Source organism: Myotis lucifugus, unplaced genomic scaffold (assembly GCF_000147115.1).
Source record: "Myotis lucifugus unplaced genomic scaffold, Myoluc2.0 scaffold_579, whole genome shotgun sequence".
NCBI classification, from domain to species: domain Eukaryota; kingdom Metazoa; phylum Chordata; class Mammalia; order Chiroptera; family Vespertilionidae; genus Myotis; species Myotis lucifugus.
Window position 1 is genome coordinate 318,486 of NW_005871627.1, and position 16,345 is coordinate 334,830.

Genomic DNA, 16,345 nt, shown 5'->3' on the forward strand with positions numbered 1-16,345 from the left:
ACATTGAAAGGACATTAATTAGAAGGTGGCTTGCTGGGCGGGACTGGGCAAGATGGGCCAGACATGCCCTGAAGCCAATCTCTCTCGGTCCCTCCCTGGCCGGCCACACGTGGGGCAGTGCTGGGGCTCGAAGGCTGTCTGTGGAGTGAGCGGGGTCCCTCCGGCAGGTAGGGTTCCTCGGCCTGGCCTGCGGGGATCGAGCCAAAACCGGCAGTCTGACATCCCCCAAGGAGTCCTGGAGTGCAAGAGGGCACTCTGCAAAGTTGCTGTCACTCGGCAGCTCCTGCATTGAGCATATGCCCCCTGGTGGTCACTGCACATCATAGCTACTGGTCAGACGGTCAAACGGTCGCTTAGGCTTTTATATATAGAGATGTTATGTATGATCCCAGTTTTCTAAAATTATTTCCATTTATAAAGCTCCCTACCACTTAACGTCAACCTGTTTATGTTCAGAATGACATCTAAACTGATGCTCCCGATTGTGGACAATGATCATCTCTGACCAGTGAGACTGGCGCTCATTTTTCCTTTGTACTTTTTGTATTGCCAGGTATAGTTCCAGGAACATGGGAATTTTCTGTTTGTCTGTCTTTCTTCTTGGAGAATATGGGTTTTTATTCTTAAAAATTAAAAATTAACACATTTTGGTTAAAATGTCTTTCACCTGGGCTTCAATGTCAGCCCGAGCTGGATTCAAATCCTAGGTTTGAAGGACCTGCAGGGTCCTTAGCCTCTCTTAGCCTTCATGTCAAATGGACATGTTTACCTTTAATGGTCGTGGTTGGGATGTAAAGTGGTATATGTTGAATAACTAACACGATCTAGTGATACCAGTTAGTTGTAAAACGGTATACGTCCAATAGCTCACACGATCTAGCGATACCAGGTAGTTAACAGACAAATGAGAACCATTTACCACTTCTACTACTGTGAGCCCAGTATGTTGCTTCTGTTCTGATATTTAAATTTGTCCTACTTTCAACAAAATGCTGGTATTCACCAAGACTCTGGCATTAAACTATTTGGTGTTGTTCCATGTAGGTTAGTCTCCCAGTGGGAGCCCCAGCCCAGCCCCTGGTCGCTCATAACCACCACCTGAAATTTCATGGGAATACTTTACTTCATAGCTGCAGACACTGTTTAACTGAAAGGCGTTCCTATATCCAGGCTGGCCTGCCGTGGATAATACCAATGTTTTATTTTGGTTTTGTGTTGGGTGATAAATGAACTTATTTGCCATCTGGTCTTCAAAGGTTATGACTTGCTACTCTATACAGTAGTGCTACTGTGATGCTCCACGCACGGATTGGTTTAAACATATTGGTAACCAATGAAAAGCTTCCTTCGGTGCCTTCAGTAGCAGCAGGAGCAGGCCTAATCTAGTCCCGGACCCAGCAGAGTTGAATTCATTTGTCCTTCGTGCCAGCCCTACTTCCTCAATTCCAACTTTCAAAGGGCAGAACTTGCCCATCCAGCTCCACCCAGCTCGTTGACCTTATGTGGTCCTTGGATAATCTTTATAGAAAAGAACGTACTGGTGATTAAGTAATCTGGGTTATTTGCCCACATGGTGTTCCTTTCCGCACTCCTTTCGCCCTTTCATGCTCAGCTGGGCTTTCACAAAGATCAAAAGACACCTACGGGCTTTAAGCCCAAGAAAGGCGTTACCTAGCAAAACTGTCCAACCCAGAATGCATCACAATAGCTTTTGAGTGATGTAAAGGGATCAAGTCCCCTAACTCTGCAGGGGGCCCTTGCTGTGTATTCAACTCCTGGAGGCAGCCCAGAGGACCCCTCTTTAAAGCAAGAAGGTCTCCAACTACTGCAGCCTGAGCAGGTAACACCGGTATGACCCTCACTGCCCACACCTCTCTCCTCCCACTTTGTGGCTGCATTACTTAATAGCTGACCGCATTTTGAATGTTCTAGAGACTGGAGCTCACGATTTACAGACACTCTGTGGCAAACCTTTCCTAAAGACGAGAATTCTTTTACAAAGTGAACATTCATACTCAACTTTGAATTATTGGAATGGTTCTAGCTCAGCATTTTATTTTTCTCTTAGAAATGGGGTATACCTCCATTAAGGTCTCTGACTCTATGATGCCAGACGAACAAAGCTTAAAAACTGTTAACTGAGTCACTAGGTTACTGAGTTGATTGACTGGTAAATTTTTTTTTCATTTATCCATTCATCCCAAAGGATGCATAGAGCACTTCCTTGGGTGTGAAACACTTCTCACCAATGAGGTAGGAGGGCAATGAGAGTGGAGATACTGGCCACCAAAACAATATGGTTCCGGCATCTAGAAGTTTCCATTGCAGCTGGACAGGCAAGGCACTGTATGAAACTCATGTCTTCTTCTTTGAAGAATCTCTAGACCAGTGGTTCTCAATCTTCCTAATGCTGTGACCCTTAATACAGTTCCTCATGTTGTGGTGACCCCCAACCATAACATTATTTTCGTTGCTACTTCATAACTGTAATTTTGTTCCTGTTATGAATCGTCATGTAAATATCTGATATGCAGGATGTATTTTCATTGTTACAAATTGAACATAATGAAAGCATAGTGATTAATCACAAAAACAATATGTAATTATATATGTGTTTTCCAATGGTCTTAGGCGACCCCTGTGAAAGGGTCGTTCGACCTCCAAAGGGGTCTCGATCCACAGGTTGAGAACCGCTGCTCTAGAGCCTTGTCCACACACGGGCAAAGTTGTCACTCACTAAATAGTTTCTTAAATGATAGTTTTGTAAATGAATTAATAAACCAATGAGGAAAGATCTGAGAACCAAAATGCCTAATAGGATTCATCAAGGGCTCTGGGAATTCAGAGGCAGGCAATGGGCCACTTGGAAATCAGAACAGAGGCCTTGAATAAGGCCTTGAAGAACTGGCAGAATTTAGACTGGACAAGGAAGAAGGGAAAAGCAATTCATAGAAGGGTTGGGGGAGGGTGGAAAGGGAGGAAGAGGTGGGTAACCAACCTTCCTGAACCGGGAAGACTGGCTTCCTGAGAAAACAGAAGCAATAGAAGACTGGCAAAGGAACTCCGTTACTGAAGACCCTTTTCTACACGTCCTCTCACAACACATGTGCTCAAAGGCAGTTGGGAGCAATTGCCAGAGAGCAATCCTCCAGGCAGCCTGGCTGCTGTCTGACCCTAAGGGGACCCAGGTGATGGGTCACAATTCTGAGCAAGCACCCCACCCCCACACCTTCTCTACACTGATTGGAGGAATCAGCTTCATATCAGAACTCTAGTTGCAAGGGAGTCTGGGAAATGTAGTGCTCAGCCTGAAAGCTGGTGCAGCGGGAAGGCACCCTAACAAGGCTGGGGAGGGGGCTAAGTGCCCCACTGGCACAGTATTTTTTTTTTTTTTTTTTTTTTGCTTTTAAAGAAAAGCGCCCTAGCTGGTTTGGCTCAGTGGATAGAGCATCGGCTGGTGAACCGAAGGGTCCCGGGTTCAATTACAGCCAAGGGCATATGCCTGGTTGTGGGCTTGACCCCCAGTAGGGGGTGTGCAGGAGGCAACTGATCAATGATTCTGTCTTATCATTGATATTTCTATCTCTCTCTTCCTCTCTGAAATTGATAACTATATATATATATATATATATATATATATATATATATATATATATGTCTAAGAGACCCATTTGACCAGTATCTATGATGCGCACTGACCGCCAGGGGGGGCAGACGCTCAACACACAGGCATGGAAACATGGAACAGAGTGATGAATCTCAGAGGAAGAGGGGAGGGGGAGGTCAGGAAGAGATTAACCAAAGATCTTATTGCATACTAGAGGCCCGGTGCATGGGGTCCCTCCGCCTCCAGCATCTCCCAAGTGGTCCCAGATTTCGACAGGCCAGGCCGAGGGACCCCACCAGTGCACAAATCCGTGCACTGGGCCTCTAGTTTTAAAATAAAAAAGAAAAACATATCTGCATGCATTAGTTTACACTTCCGTGTCTTTATGCTCCTTTTCTAGTCTATTTCCTTCCCTAAATAGTCAGGCAGAAGATCTCTATTTTTTATTGATATTTAGAGAGAGAGGAAGGGAGAGGAAGAGAGAGATAGAAACATCGATGATAAGAGAGAACCATGGATCGGCTGCCTCCTGCACACCTCCTACTGGGGATCGAGCTCCGTGGGGAACCGATATAGGGTTGAGCCTCAGACTGACCTGTTGGCAAAGTCACAAACAAGTCCCTGTTCAGGCACCAGATGTTGTAAATGTTTCCCTCCATGTCCCACGTGGTTGAGGGTTCAGGATCAGAAGAGGAGCCACACACAAATGAAAGAGAAAAGAGAAGAGATAATCTGGGAATATTGGGGGCCAGGCGGGTAAGTCCAACTCAGGAGGAAGGACTTCCACCGGTGCTCAGGCCGCATCAACCTTTTATAGTCAGAGGTAAACAAGGCAGTGGTCACCATAGTTACACAGTTCTTGTGAGTTTCACCTGTTTTGACCATAGTTACACTTCCTGCACTTTCCTCAGCCCATTAGCTTCCCAGATAAGATCTAGGGAGTGTTATAAGGTCAAACCTAATTATGCTAAGAGGACTGAGCCCTCTAAGCTGGGACTTGTTTGTGACTTTGCCAGCAGGTCAGTCTGAGGCTCAACCCTATATCGGTTCCCCACAGAGCCTGCAACCCATGCATGTGCCCTGACTGGTAATCCAACCCTGACCTCCTGGTTCATAGGTCAATGCTCAACCCCTGAGCCACGCCAGCCAGTGATCTCTACTTTTAAGAAGGACTTCGTAGTACCAAGTGGCTCTCACCTGGAAATGTATATAAACTTGCCACAGGAACATTCTTCACATTTTTTTTCTTTCAGAATCCCACTCATCATGACCGCCATCCGGCTACGACAATTTGTTGACCGCCACCCAGTGATCCCACCCAGGTAACCTCCTTCCAGAGGCAGGCAGGCAGGCAGGTGCCTGGGGAATCAGAACCGATTGACAGACAGCTGCTGCCAGGGGGCTCTAGTGAAGTTTCTTTGGGTTTAGTTGTTACAAACAAAACAAAAACTAAAAACTCCCACACTTGTGGCAGAATCCAAGCAAGCAGGCAACTCCAAATCCCCAAAAGATGGAAGGACATTGGTTTTTGCTTGGAAAAGGCTTTAGCAAGAAGACTGAGGGATCCCTTTACTCTGCTTGGAATCCACCAACCCCTCCTGTGCTTGTGTTACACGGGAGGTGACCCCACAGACAGAAACCAGGGCCGAGTATCACTCTTTCTCCAAGTTCATCCGTGGCCTAGGAATAACAAGTCCTAGACGTGTCTCATTGGGCTAAGCTCATCTTGCTGAGAAAGATTGTACAACAATCTAAATTCTAACCCCACCCGCCCTTCCCACTCGCCATGGGATCTGCAGAGCTTTATAAACTATAAAATCGGGGTGGGAACCTCACACAGCAAGTGATTTTGGGTCAGCCTCCTGCAGCTCCAGTGACTTGGTGGTTTTGAGTAAACCTCGTGTTCATTCTAGTATTTAGTTAATTTTAACAATATTTAGTCAACAAAGGTAAGTTCTTTTGCTTCCAGAAATTATCCAAGAAAGAAGGGGGGGTGAGGGATCTTGGTTCCCAGGTATTTTGAGAGTCCTTTCAGAGAAAACACAGAGCCTACCTCTCGCTCCCTGAAACCCCGAGAGGAGGAAGCAGGGTGGTTCCAGGGGCTCCTGGTTTCTGTCTCCCCCCAAGTGTTGGCTTTCTGTGTGTTTGACATCTGTTCTGTCCACGGTTGGGCATATTGAACTGTGGTCTCATCTCCTGGGGAAAATGGAAACAAACTTCCCCTTGTGGCTGCTGCCTGGGGCTCAGCGGAACTAACTCAGTCACTGGGCCTGACCTGAGCCAGCCGTGGGCAGCCTGAGGGTTTGGGTGGAACACGGTGTGACAGGCACTGAAGTCGCAAGGCTGGTGTTCTCTGTGTTCATCCATCAGAGCCCCACTAGGAGGCGCCTGTCTGAGCTATACTGGGTGCTCCACCCACCACCCACCTTCAGGACTCACTGTGGAGCAGGGCTGTGTCTATGTTCTACCTCAGCAACAATCGTGGGTCCAATCCACCAGCAAGCTCAGTCCTGCCTCCAGGATCCATCTCCCGGGGGAATGACTCACCATCTCCACTGCCAACACTGGGTCCAGACCACCATGGCCTCTCCCTTGCTCATCGACACCAACCACCACTCTTGTTGTCCTACAACCCATTCTCTGGAGCGAGCTGCATGAAATATAAATTGGATGAAAGCCACCCCCCTTTGCATAAAACCCTGTGCTGATTGCATTTTGCATAAAATCCAAACTCATTGCCAGGGCCTACAAAGCCTACATGAACTGGCCTTGCCCATCTTCAAAGCCCCATTGTCTTCTTCCATTCCTTCAATAGGCCACACTCCTTCATTCCTCGGAGCTTTGGGGCATGTCCCTTCTCCCTGGATCGCTCCCTCCCCCGCCCTGGCCTGCCCTGTCTTAACTAGCCTCCTGTCACCACCCTGCTTAGCTCCTTGTCAGCTGCTCAGAGAGCGATTCCTGAACCACCCTGGCTAGAGAAGGTCTTCTGTCCACCTCTCCAGCTCTGTTATTTATTATTATTATTATCATTGACTAGAAGCCCGTTGCATGAAGATGCATGCAATAGGCCTTCCTTCCCCTGGCTGCCGGCACCAGTTTTCCTCCGGCACCTGGGACTCAGGCCTTTGGTCCGGTCACAGCAGAGAAGCCAAGCCTCTTCAGTCTTCAGTCTGGCCAGAGCCTTCAGTCTCAGCTCCACGCCTGCGTATGCAAATTAACCACCATCTTTGTTGGGTTAATTTGCATAGTTGCTCCGATTGGCTGGTGGGCATAGCAGAGTGACACCAATTTGCATGTTTCTCTTTTATTAGTGTAGATTTCAGAAAGGAAGGGAGAGGGAGAGAGAGCTAGAAGCATCTGTGATGAGAGAGAATCATTGATGGGCTGCCTGCTGCATGCCTCCTACTGGATATGGAGCCCGCAACCCAGGCATGTGCCCTGACCAAATTAAACCGTGACCTCCTGGTTCATAGGTCAATGCTCAACCACTAAGCCACACCGGCCGGGCTCTACTTCTGTTATACTCCATCTCACGCCTTTTTTGGAAACATAGCCTCAGGGCCCTTATCACAACTTATTTTATTTCTTCTTGGTCTCACCGACTGGAATAACAGTTAACACTCATGCAACTCTTATCCTGTGGCAACCACTGTACTTAACCTTCACAACAACTTTGAAGTACAGATGAGGAGGTACAACCAAGGCACAGACTGGTTAAGTGACGTCCCAAGATCCCACAGCTAGTAAGTGATTGGCAGAGGTGGGATTTGAACCCACTGGCCTGCCTCCAACATCTGTGCTCTTGATCCCCGCACTCTATTGCATCTGGTTAGCTCCCTAGGGTGGCTTGTTTGCCTCTCCCTACAACCCACCATCATCACTTCTGCCCAGATGATTGTTACACATGGTAGGTCCTATGCACATTTGCTGAAAAAAAATGAAAATGAATGAATCCATTCTTCACTGAGAAAAATAATGATTCTGTCATTTATTTGTGTTTTGGTTTCCTGGGTTCGATTCCAGGCAAGGGCACGTACTTTGGTTGCAAGTTTGATCCCCGGCCCTGATTGGGGAGTGTGCAGGAGGCAACCAATCAATGTGTCTCTTTCATATCGATGTTTCTCTCTCTGTCTCTTCCCCTCTCTTCCACTCTCCCTAAAAATCAATGGGAAAATATCAGGTGAGGATTAACAACAAAAACAAAGACAGTACAAGTAAAAGAATGTAAAATATCTTATTTTTAAAAACTGCTAAACTCCTCTGAAAAAAGTAATCATATGTACATATTATAGATGATTCTGGATACAAGATGGAGTTTGGAGAACTGGGTTTGGTCCTGGCTCTGGCAGTTGCTAGCTGGGGAATATTTAGAAAGTCCACTCTCTGAACCTCAGTCTCCTCTTCCACAAGCAGGTGTAAATATTTACCTGGCAAGGTGACCGTGAGAATTGGATGAGATCATCTCTGCACAGACACTTGGGCAGCAGGCAGCAGACATAACAGAGAATTGCAGTCACAGCTGCAGCCCCCTCGGGCGGCAGGGCCAGGCTCCTGAGGGATTGACACTCCCGACCTCCCCGGGGCATATCGAATGGTGTCTGCGGTTACAGTCACCCTCCCAGGGGACAGGTCTGCTCTTGTCTGAACTGAACGCGTCGCCTCAGAGAGCCGAGCTGTCCTGGACTGTAAATAATGCATCAGACATAGGGGACTCCTGCCCCCTCCCCGGAGAGCAAAGGCCTGTGTGCAGCTGATGCAGAAACCGAGGGGGTGGGAGCCGAGTTGGGCAGGGCTCCTTGGCCAGGCCGGAGAGCTGGCACGTGCTTTCCAGGCATCAATCGGTTTGCCCCACACCCAGCCACCCTGGGAGAGGCCCGGTGCTGACTGACAGCCAGGCGAGGCATTTCCCTGTAGGACAGCGATTCTCAACCTGTGGATCGCGACCCCTTTGGGGGTCGAACGACCCTTTCACAGGGGTCTCCTAAGACCATCGGAAAACACATGTATAATTACATATTGTTTTTGTGATTAATCACTATGCTTTAATTATGTTCAATTTGTAACAATGAAAATACGTCCTGCATATCAGATATTTACATTACGATTCATAACAGTAGCATAATTACAGTTATGAAGTAGCAACAAAAATAATGTTATGGTTGGGGGTCACCACAACATGAGGAACTGTATTACAGGGTCGCAGCATTAGGAAGGTTGAGAACCACTGCTGTAGGAGGCAGCAATTCTCTTCCAAAAACAGATGTTTTAGCCTCTTCGTTGGGAGCTTTCTCCTGTGTGAAGGCCACATAGAAGGGGTTGGAAAGTCTAACCACGGAGTTAGAGGCAAAGTGTCCCATCTTCCGCCCCCACCCCCCAACACCCTCCTCCTCACACACGTCCCCACGGTCCGTTCCTGGGCCAAAACCCGCCCAGGGACCTTCCCAAAGGCTGGATGGCAGAGCGTTAGCTGGTGCTGGTGAAGGGCTCCTCCCCCAAACAGCTTGGGCTTGGGCTGCCACCTGCGCTCGGCAGGTACTGGCCGTGTGCACGGGAGGGAAGAAGAGTCCATGGTCGGGGCACAGCCCAGCCAACAGCACAGCAGCCGTGAGAAGCCAGTGTCGCTCTGGAGCTCCATTGGCGTCTAATACACTGGCACGTGGCCCTAGGGAACCATTCAGACCTGGTTGGCGCCTACGGAAGCCAGGACTCCCATCGGGGCACCCAGAGATGTCATTTGTTCCCAGGATTGTGCCAACTCCTCTCCTTATGACTCAGTCCCTGCTGTTAGTTTCTATCCAGGCCTCAGTCATATTATCCATGGCTGGGCAGGCCCAGACAGCCTGTGGTTTCTCTGAAAATCAGAGCTCCCAGAGGTCCTGTTTGCACAGACAGACCCGCCCTACCCACAGAGCTTGCCTTTCATACCAGGTAGGAAGCGGGGACCCCACCGGTCCCCACATGCCCCGCTCTGATCCCAACTCTGTCCAAGTCTTTTTTTAAAAATATATTTTATTGATTTTTTACAGAGAGGAAGGGAGAGGGATAGAGAGTTAGAAACATCGATGAGAAACATGATCAGCTGCCTCCTGCACACCCCCCATTGGGGATGTGCCTGCAACCAAGGTACATGCCCTTGACCGGAATCGAACCTGGGGCCCTTCAGTCCCCAGGCCGACGCTCTATCCAGTGAGCCAAACCGTCTAGGGCTCTGTCCAAGTCTTGACTTCTGAAATTGCCTCACCTGGAATCTCTTCCCCATCCTATTTGCCTCCTCAAACCCTAGACCAGCGGTTCTCAACCTGTGGGTCGTGACCCCTTTGGGGGTCGAACAACCCTTTCACAGGGGTCTCCTAAGACCATTGGAAAACATATATATAATTACATATTGTTTTTGTGATGAATCACTATGCTTTCATTATCTTCAATTTGCAACAATGAAAATACATCCTGCATATCAGATATTTACATGACGATTCATAACAGTAGCAAAATTACAGTTATGAAGTAGCAACGAAAATAATTTTATGGTTGGGGGTCCCCACAACATGAGGAACTGTATTAAAGGGTTGCGGCATTAGGAAGGTTGAGAACCACTGCCCTAGACCCTTCATTCAGACCACTATTTCGGCACCTAAAGAGCATTCTGAGGACAAGAACTGCTGCTGAGTCAGCTTGAACTTAGCAGGGTGTGCAGAGTAGCTTACATACATTCCATAAGTGATGTTTGGACTGGAGGTACATAGCTTAAGTTTCCATTCATTGCCAACACATATTGGCGAGCTACTTCATGGTTTTGCTACTGACTCTTCCCTGGAGTTCTTATAGTTCCTACTGAGTACTCAGAATCTGCGGAAGGCCCTAACAGACTGCACATATCACAAACCCTGTAGTCATCCAACAATGGCCATCGTCCTGTGTCCCCTCTCCCAGGGAATGGCAGCATCTTCCCAATGCTAAAGCCTAAGACTGGCCTTGGACAGCTCCCATCTTTTACCTCAATCCTCTCTCCTAACGCATCCCCGCTCCATCCTCTCCTCTCCATCCACCTTTCCAACACATTGCTCAGAGCTTCACCACACCCCACAAAACCACTAAAATCTCCTCCTACCAGCCTTTCTACTCCTAGTCAGATTGTCCTCAGATTTGTTTTCCACCAACTTTCTAAAATAAAAAGTGTATTATAGCCTGGTTGGCATGGCTCAGTGGTTGAGCATCGACCTATGAACCAACAGGTCACGGTTCAATTCCGGTCAGGGCACATGCCCAGGGTTGAGGGCTTGATCCCCAGTGTGGGGCATGCAGGAGGCAGCCGATCCATGATCCTTTCTCATTATTGATGTTTCTCTCTCTCGCTCCCTCTCCCTTCTTATCTAAATATATACATATATTTAAGTAGAGAAAATAATATAAGAAACCCCCATTTTCTAATTCCCACTTTTCATATGATCAACATTTGCCCCACTGGTTTTAAATATCATTGTATTTTTTTTCCTGATATTTTGAAACTGACACATCAAATGATTCCTGAAAACTGGATAAAAAAGACACTCCCATCAAGAAAGTCCAGGGGGGTACAGCATTGGGAAGGTAGTCAATAATATTGCAATAATTATGTGTGGTGCCAAGCAGGTACTAGACTTGTCAGGGGGATCACTATGCTCTGTACCTGGAACCAACACAATATTTGATGTCAACTGTAATTAAAATAAATATAGTCTTGAAATAAAAAGTAATTAATTAACTAATTAATTAAAAGTTGGGCTGAAACCGGCTTGGCTCAGTGGATAGAGCGTCGGCCTGCCGACTGAAAGGTCCCGGGTTCGATTCTGGTCAAGGGCATGTACCTGGGTTTCGGGCACATCCCCAGTAGGAGGTGTGCAGGAGGCAGCTGATCGATGTTTCTTTCTCATCGATGTTTCTAACTCTCTATCTCTCTCCCTTCCTCTCTGTAAAAAATCAATAAAATATATTAAAAAAAAAAAGTTGGGGGGGGGGAGTTCAAGGAGTTCTGTGCCAGGAAATGGGGGCAAAGACCGAATATCTTCTTTAATTACATCACAGCTGGCACTCCTCTCTAAAGAACTGATCGTAGTAATTGCCTCTTTCTCACCCTCACTTTCTCCACCAGCCCATTCATTGCTCATCAAGGCAAGGACCTCCTGGGCTACCTCCCTGGGCAGCTGGCACGAATCCATGTTGATTCCAGTGTAAGGAGCTCTCCCAGGTGAGACACCTAACAATTACACTCAAGTTAGAATGATACATTTTTAAAAAAATGGGAATCACACTTTGTAATAACAAAAATGAGTATGAGAACAATAATAATTATTTGATGGATAGAAAACGGTTAGAAGGGAATACACCAAGCTGATAACAATAGTTATTTGTGAGATGAATGGCATTTGTGTTTTATATTTTCCAGATTTTTTCTAATGAGCATATATTTGTATAGTCAGCAATAAATATGGAACTTTACGAAATTATCTAAGAAATGAAATCACCATGAGTTTAGTTTCAACTTAGTCAAATAATTTAACTTTCCCGAGTCTGTTCCCTTCCCAGTAAAATGACAAATTTGACCTAAATGGTTTCTGCCTCTGTGCATATCATTTTAACAACAACAAAAAAGATAGTTTGATGTTGCGTTCTAGTGTGTAGAGGTTGGAAACCACGGGAGTTAAAAGCAGCAATTTGAGTAATTTTATGAAATGTTTGATCTTGGACAATTTTCATTGCATCTCCGACTCTGTTTTCTTATCTGTTAAACAAAATAATTGATATAAAATTCCAGAGCATAGTAGGCACTGAAAATATGATTGCTATTACTCTGAGTTCATCTGGCATATTTTACAAATTTCCCTTATTCTCTTGATCGCCTTTGATATAGTCATGCCTTGTTTGAAGTGCAGTTGGTTAGCATAAAAGCTGAGACTGGAATCTATCCACATTTTCTGATTCCCAGTTCAAAGCCCTTTGCTCCAACTCAAATACATACTTGACTTTGAAAAGCCAAGGGGGAAACCTAGTGCAAATGTCAATCAATGATTTTATTAAGTTTCTAGATAAGAATAAGAAGGAAATGCCCTAACCAGTTTGGCTCAGTGGATAGAGTGTCGGCCTGCGGACTGAAAGGTCCCAGGTTCGATTCCGGTCAAGGGCATGTACCTTGGTTGCGGGCACATCCCCAGTAGGGAGTGTGCAGGAGGCAGCTGATCGATGTTTCTCTCTCATCAATGTTTCTAACTTTCTATCCCTCTCCCTTCCTCTCTGTAAAATATCAATAAAATATATTTTTTTTTAAAAAGAATAAGAAGGGAAAAGAAAAGCAGGTTGCCTTCTCTGACCCGTGACTGGGAGAGAAGGGCTGCAAAGGGAGGGACAGGGGACTGGAACCCCTGAGCCATCTACTGACAGCTTGGCTAGGGCTGGCCTTGACTGACCGAGTCTGGCCAACACTGTCTTGGTGGCCTCCTGGCTACTTCCAGGGAAGGAATTTCAGCTGATGAGAAAATGGAACGCTTTTCTTCGACGGGGTGTTCAGCAAGCTGTTTCTATTTTCGTTTAGATCTCTCATAGACTTGGCCATGCCACCCGAGGAGAAACGTCAGTGTCAGCCTCAGCTAGACCAACAAACTCTCATCCGATATATTTGTTTTCAAAGACACTCCAAGCCTGCCGAAGCATGGTACAAAGAAACCACGTACCAAAAACACTATTCGCTGCCATTTTACGTGCTTGGTAAGTCAAGCCAACTGCTCTTCCTCGCTGAGACCAGCCCAGCCTGGGCCGCAGAGAAGCAACTCCCACAGGCTTGCCTCTGCAGGTCTGGGACCAGCCAAGCTTGGGGGAGGGAAGGGGGGGGCGTGTGTCCCGGTGCAGGAAGAATCCTGAGGTCGGCCCAAGGGCGTCTTCCTCCTTTCCTAGCTCTCTATAGAAACTTCAGGAATGAAGATATACAAATGTCCTTAAGAGGAAGCAGCTCAAGTCTGATCACTCCTCACATGTTGTTGAGGAACTCTACTCATTCTCAATATATATACATATTTTTATTGATTTCAGAGAGGCAAGGAGAAGGAAAGAGAGATAGAAACATCAAAGATGAGAAGAATCATTGATCAGCTGTCTCCTGCAGGCCCCCAGGCATGTGCCCTGATTGGGAATTGAACCAGTGACCGCTTGGTTCATGAGTCGATGTTCAACCACTGAGCCACACCAGCTCAGCTTCATTTTATTTTCCAATGATGACTTTCAAAGAAGGCACCACCACAAATCCATATGAACTGTAATTTCACTTTGTCAAATGGTGTGAAAATTTAAAAAAATCATTTCCCATGTTCCTTCCACCCCCAAATCTGTATCAGATGTTTCAGGTTTGATAGCATTCACTGTGGGCCTATATATTCACTAACTGGAATGTCACAAGGAAGCCCCCAGAAGTTTGTCATGTGTTCTGCGAACATTTACTGTTGAATTTGCCTGGCTAACTGTGTATCATTCAGCTCCATTGTAACTTCTACAATGAGGATCTCTAAGGCTCTTGGGTAGGATTCCTCCCGCTTCTAAACTACTTTGATATATGTCCCTGGAATACTTGGTAATCTTCAAGGTCAGAGTTGCTGTTCAACTCCATAGCAAGCCTTGAGAAGTTAAATGGTTACTAATTACATACAGGATCACATTTAATTAAATTAGATTTTAAAAATCCTCCAGGGATGGCATTTCTAGTCGTACTCTCTGGGCAAACGAAATGTTATTTGTTCTTAATATCAAGAAATGTTTGTTGAAATGCTGTTGAAGTGCTATGGGAGGTGGAATAGAACTGTGAAAAGATTAGGGACTTAGCCGTCATTTAATCCTGGGTCAAATGGGGGCTCCTTCTCTTCCAAGTCCTGTAAATTTGGGCAAATTAATCTATTTGAGATGGCGGGAATATCAGTGGGCCTTTGAGGGTTACTGTGAATATGAGTTTAATGTAAGCAAAACACCTAATACAGAGCATAGCACTGTAGATATGAAGTCTTGTTAAAACGCTGTTGTTAAAACATTTTTTCTTAATGTTTTTTTTTATTGATTTTTAGAAAGAGAGGAAGGCAGAGGGAGAGGGAGCGATAGCAACATTGATGAGAGACAAATATCAATAGGCTGCCTCCTGCACGCCCCCTACTGGGGATTGAGCCTGCAACCCGGGTATGTGCCCTGACGGGGAATCGAACCAGTAACCTCTTGGTTCATAGGTCGACACTCAGCCACTGAGCCACACCAACCAGGTGAAACACCCTGGTCTTTGATTCATTAAGCGTAGATGCAATGACTGGGGTCTTCCACCCAAGCCCTCCTTTACATAAGCAGAACTCTTAGTGGTTATAGACCAGCCGTGGGCAAACTATGGCCCGCTTGAAATGAATAAAACTAAAAAAAAAAAAAAGACCGTACCCTTTTATGTAATGATGTTTACTTTGAATTTATATTAGTTCACACAAACACTCCATCCATGCTTTTGTTCCGGCCCTCCGGTCCAGTTTAAGAACCCATTGTGGCCCTCGAGTCAAAAAGTTTGCCCACCCCTGTTATAGACTGTAAGATAGGAGGGGATGTGCTGTAAGTGGTTATAGGCTGTAAGATAGGAGAGGATGCCAATAGGTATGAATTTAGGGATGGTAACAACTGCAGTTTGATACAAAGAGGATACAAAGTGGTCCATTTATAATGTAAAGTTTCAAGGGTTTGGGGGAAATCTAGAATTAGGATGTCAAAATGCAAATTTTCCATTTATTTTCATTACATTTTTGCATCATTCAGTATTATGAACCAGAGATTAAGCCACATAAATAATCCTTTGGCCCTAGCTGGTTTGGTTCAGTGGATAGAGGGTCGGCCTGTAGACTAACAGGTCCCAGGTTCGATTCTGGTCAAGGGCACGTGCCTGGGTTGTGGGCTCAATCCCCAATAGGGGGCATGCAGGAGGCAGCTGATCAGTGATTCACTCTCATCATTGATGTTTCTATCTTTCTCTCCATCTCCCTTCCTCTCTGAAATCAATAAAAGTATATTAAAAAATAAATAAAAATAACCCTTTGACTAAGTCCTTTTTTACAGAGCTTTGAAACATATTCCTTTGTCTTAAATCCCATAAATTTTGTTATTTTATACAATTGCTGTTGAAATGAAAGTGAGTTAAAATTTAGGAGTGAGTAGTCCTAAAGTAAATCATTAACTTGTTTTAAATTCCAGATTGGGACCAGAAATTAGGCACAATTTCCTCGAATCCTCGACCAATCAATTCACTACCGGAGTTCTGCTGTTGTGAAGAGAGATGGCGCTGAAATAAACGCTTTAAACCAAAATAGCTATGGTGCTTGAAAACAACATTTGGCGTTCTTAGGTGACTCTTTTAGACTAAAACCATGATAACAGATCTACTTTTTTAAAAATATATTTTTATTGATTTCAGAGAGGAAGGGAGACGGGGAGAGAGAGATAAAAACACCAATGATGAGAGAGAATCATTGATTGACTGCCTCCTGCACGCCCCGGGCATGTACCCTGACCGGGAATTGAACCATAACCTCCTGGTTTATAGGTTGAAGCTCAACCACTGAGCCACGCTGGCCGGGCAGAACTACATTTAATTTACATGTGTATCCAATGGTTGGAATCTTAAATATTTAACATGTGCAAATTCTTTCCAGATTAAGTTGGTCATCCAGGGCAGGGAATCAACACCCAGCCCACTACCAG

At 45.8% G+C, this 16,345-nt stretch overlaps 1 protein-coding gene across 1 annotated transcript; it reads left to right on the forward strand.

Annotated features, from left to right (window-relative positions):
* The first annotated feature begins 4,873 nt into the window (after positions 1–4,873).
* CUNH1orf100 (chromosome unknown C1orf100 homolog) lies at positions 4,874–15,930 on the forward strand. Its single transcript, XM_023745769.1, has 4 exons — positions 4,874–4,929; positions 11,736–11,831; positions 13,173–13,345; positions 15,839–15,930. The coding sequence occupies exons 1-4, from the start codon at positions 4,874–4,876 to the stop codon at positions 15,928–15,930; spliced, it is 417 nt and encodes a 138-aa protein (XP_023601537.1).
* Positions 15,931–16,345: the final 415 nt, after the last annotated feature.